We start from the raw sequence: 3,721 nt of genomic DNA, 5'->3' as shown, positions 1-3,721 counted from the left end.
TCCGACTCATTACTGATATTCGTAATAATATATTTTATAATATTTTGATGGCTGAACATAGACGGTCTCCGATAAAATAGAATTTTACTCATATATATATGCACATATGACAATAAGTCTCCGATCAAGATTAATATTTCAAAATCAAATAACATTTCTTTACACTTCACTTGTTTGAAGTTTTCTCAATCTTTTATATTTGAGTAATTTTTCAAAGTAATAAAATTTGCTTTTATTAACTATTTTACACTCACTTTATATATAAATATATATTTTTCTATATATATATAATACGTCTATTATTTTACTCAATTTTTTTATTTTCTTTATTAATTGACATTTTGTTAAGCTCTTTCAAAACCCAATGTAAATAATTGGGAGGACGGAGGGAATCCAATGTAAACAATTGGGAGAATGATTTTAGTGATTTAGTAAAGATAATTTTATAACTAAAACTGTTTGCAATTAAGAATACAAAGTGAGAGGTTACCCTGACCTAATCAAGAAGGTTTTGTATCAGTAGGCAAATATGTCTAATATAAAACGAAGGTTTATGAAAAAATTGTCTAACAATAAGTTGTTGGGTAGCCTAATTATTTTTTCCCTATCAGCTGTGACTAAAAAATATATATTACATAGAAGGGCAACTGGTCATGACAACACTCTATATTTTCATCTCCTCCCTCTCCAAGGATCTCTATATATATGACCATTATTTTCACCATTCTCCCTACAATCTCTTTCTCTCTGGCCCCCTCTTATCTCTCTGTATATAGAAAGAACCCTTGGCACCATTTGCATAACATGGAATCACCATTACAAATTATAGACCAAAATACCATTTCTTCAGTCCATAAACTTGTTACATGTGGTAACAAGGTCACTAACATTCCCTCTCACTATGCTTATTTCAAAAACCCTAGTGATTCTACTGCATTACCTGGTGATGGCATCCCCATTATCGATTACTCCCTTCTTATCTCGGGGGACCATAATCAGCAAACTAAAACTGTCAGTGAGCTGGGAAAAGCCTGTCGAGATTGGGGTTTTTTCATGGTATGCACCAGTAATTGTTTTTGCATCAGTTGCAGGGCTCATATATATTTTTGACAAAGTCATTTAACTATTATTATTAATTTTATGGGATTATCTTCAATTTCTATGATTTAGAATTATTGTTGATTAATTGACAGGTGAAAAACCATGGCATATCGGAAAAACTATATGAAGCCATGTTTGAGAAATGTGAAGAGTTTAATTCAATGTCAGATGATGAAAAACAAGAGTTTAAAATGAAAAAAGATGTCATGGACAGGATTAAGTTTGGTAGTAGCAATAATTTATCCTCAACTCGAGTAAGGTTCTGGAGGGATTATTTAAAACTCTTCATACACCCTGATTTCAACTCTCCTCATAAACCTGCAGGTTTTAGGTATTAATGTTCATTCTTCGATATCCTAAATTATTTTTAATTAAGTACCACTCCAAGGAGCTCTAAAATATTGGATAGTAACATCACTTATATGATGTAAATGACAGTGAGACATTGCTGGAAGTTAGTAGGAAACAAAGAGAAGTAATGAAGAACTTGCTAAGAGGAGTTTCAAAGAGCTTAAACGTTGAAGAATCGTATTTATACAACATGGCAGAAATGGATAGGGGGATGGACTTCTTTGCGGCAAACATATACCCACCATGTCCACAGCCTGAACTTGCTGTAGGTTTATCTCCACATACTGATTTCGGACTCTTGATTATGCTTGCTTCAAATGGAGTTGGTGGCCTGCAGATACAACGAAATGGGACGTGGTATAGTGTTGATGTTCGTCCAAACCACTTGATGGTTAACCTTGGAGATCATATGGAGGTACGTTTCAGTATATATTATATTGTTTCGATAGTACCCTGTGTTAGATAAGATTTTCTTGTGTGTATAGCCTTAATTATGTAATGTTTCCATCAGCATTATTTTAGCCCGGGGACATTACAAATCCTGGCTCTGCAACTGGTGCAACCTTGATTCTAACATATTGTCTGCATTTCATATTGTTGTTAATAGATATTGACAAACGGAAAGTACAAGAGCGCTGTACACAGGGCAATGGTGAATAGTAAGACTACAAGAATATCAGCAGTCACTGTATATGGACCAGAGGTGAATAAATTTGTGGTTCCTGCACCAGAGTTTGTCGACGATGATAGTCCACCTGCTTATCGGGGAATGACATACAGAGATTATTTCATTGCTGATCAAACAAGCACCACAAAGGGAGTAACAAGTTTGGATTTGGTTAGGATCTGAAGCTTTGGTAATTTGTTTCTTTGTTATTGAAAACAGTCAGGTCTCAATATCATGTATTAAATATATAATAAGAATCAGGCAATAGTGTTTTGTCCTGAAAATAGCGACGGGCATGTCTTAGTGTTTATTTGGTATCATTATATATGAAATCAAGTTGTCATGTGCTCTATATATAGTTTGTCTGCATGGTATATGAAGAATCAGAACTATATATTTAAAATCTTTAACACACAAAATAGATATAACTGAAGAACTCAATGTGATACACCGCTTCTTATTCACAACTAAAGATTACAAGGAGTACTTGAACAGAAACAAGAGTTACTGGTTCCTACAAAATAGCAACTACATTCCTACTCCTGATCTACTACTCCACGACCCTATAAAACAGGAAACAAACACCTGACTAGGCCTTAGCGGTAGACGCGGCTTAACAGCTGATTTATTTAAATACAAACTTCAAAATATAAAAACCAAATTTAAATTAAAATCAACAAAATACCCCCTTAATCTAAATTTGGTTTCTGCAAGTTCTTCATTCCAAGCAGTGCCCGTAGTCTCTCGAGCTTGACAGTGGCCATAGCTTTAGTCAAGACATCTGCACGTTGATCTCCGGTTCCAATATGCTCAACCTTTATCTCGCGCCGCTCAACACATTCACGGATAAAATAGTATCGTATATCAATGTGTTTACTTCTCCCGTGGAACACAGGATTCTTAGCTAAATCGATCGCTTGCTTGTTGTCTATATATAAGACTACAGGAGCTACCTTCTCCTCTGTAATATTTCCCAACAAATTTCGTAGCCATATACCTTGACAAGCAGCAGCCGTAGCTGCCATAAATTCTGCTTCACATGATGATAGAGCTACGCAGCGCTGTTTCTGAGACACCCATATAATCAAACTTGTTAGTGTAGGTGCCCTAAAGGTAATACATTATTCTTTTAAATCTTTATGTCAGTTGATCATTCAATAAATGTATCTTAATTACTGCGATATTTTGTTAGTATAATAAATATCCTTAGAATCATGATACACATTGTATAATTTAAGTACATGACTTGAACTTGAGATTATATAATATATCATATTCTTAAAGGTCCCTAGTCGAGTATTATTATAGGACAATAATATTACATAGATAGACTAGTATGTTGTTTGACAAGATAACCACATCTCATTGGTTATAAGTATGGGGATACTAAAGTCAATACATAGGTACATGTGAGAGTACATGGTACTGGACAGACCTACAGTGAGATTCTTCATGTTTAATAATGTCATAAGAAAGACTCACAGTGATAATGGTGTAACGATCCTTTGACTTGAAATCATTATATTTCTATACAAGGATTTATATACTTTGACTACATTAAAAGTTACTGTTGATCGGGTGATGATAAAAGTGGATATCGGG

The 3,721-nt window shown here is 34.2% G+C and overlaps 1 protein-coding gene across 1 annotated transcript; it reads left to right on the top strand.

Moving 5' to 3' along the window:
- The first annotated feature begins 771 nt into the window (after positions 1-771).
- LOC141700845 (2-oxoglutarate-dependent dioxygenase 19-like) lies at positions 772-2,302 on the top strand. Its single transcript, XM_074504525.1, has 4 exons — positions 772-1,056; positions 1,194-1,432; positions 1,540-1,867; positions 2,060-2,302. The coding sequence occupies exons 1-4, from the start codon at positions 805-807 to the stop codon at positions 2,300-2,302; spliced, it is 1,062 nt and encodes a 353-aa protein (XP_074360626.1). The 5' UTR covers positions 772-804.
- The last annotated feature ends 1,419 nt before the right edge of the window (positions 2,303-3,721 follow it).

The sequence above is a fragment of the Apium graveolens genome, unplaced genomic scaffold (assembly GCF_009905375.1).
Source record: "Apium graveolens cultivar Ventura unplaced genomic scaffold, ASM990537v1 ctg2964, whole genome shotgun sequence".
Classification (NCBI taxonomy): Eukaryota; Viridiplantae; Streptophyta; class Magnoliopsida; order Apiales; family Apiaceae; genus Apium; species Apium graveolens.
Note: the sequence above shows the minus strand (reverse complement) of the source record. Positions and strands in the feature narration are given on the sequence as shown.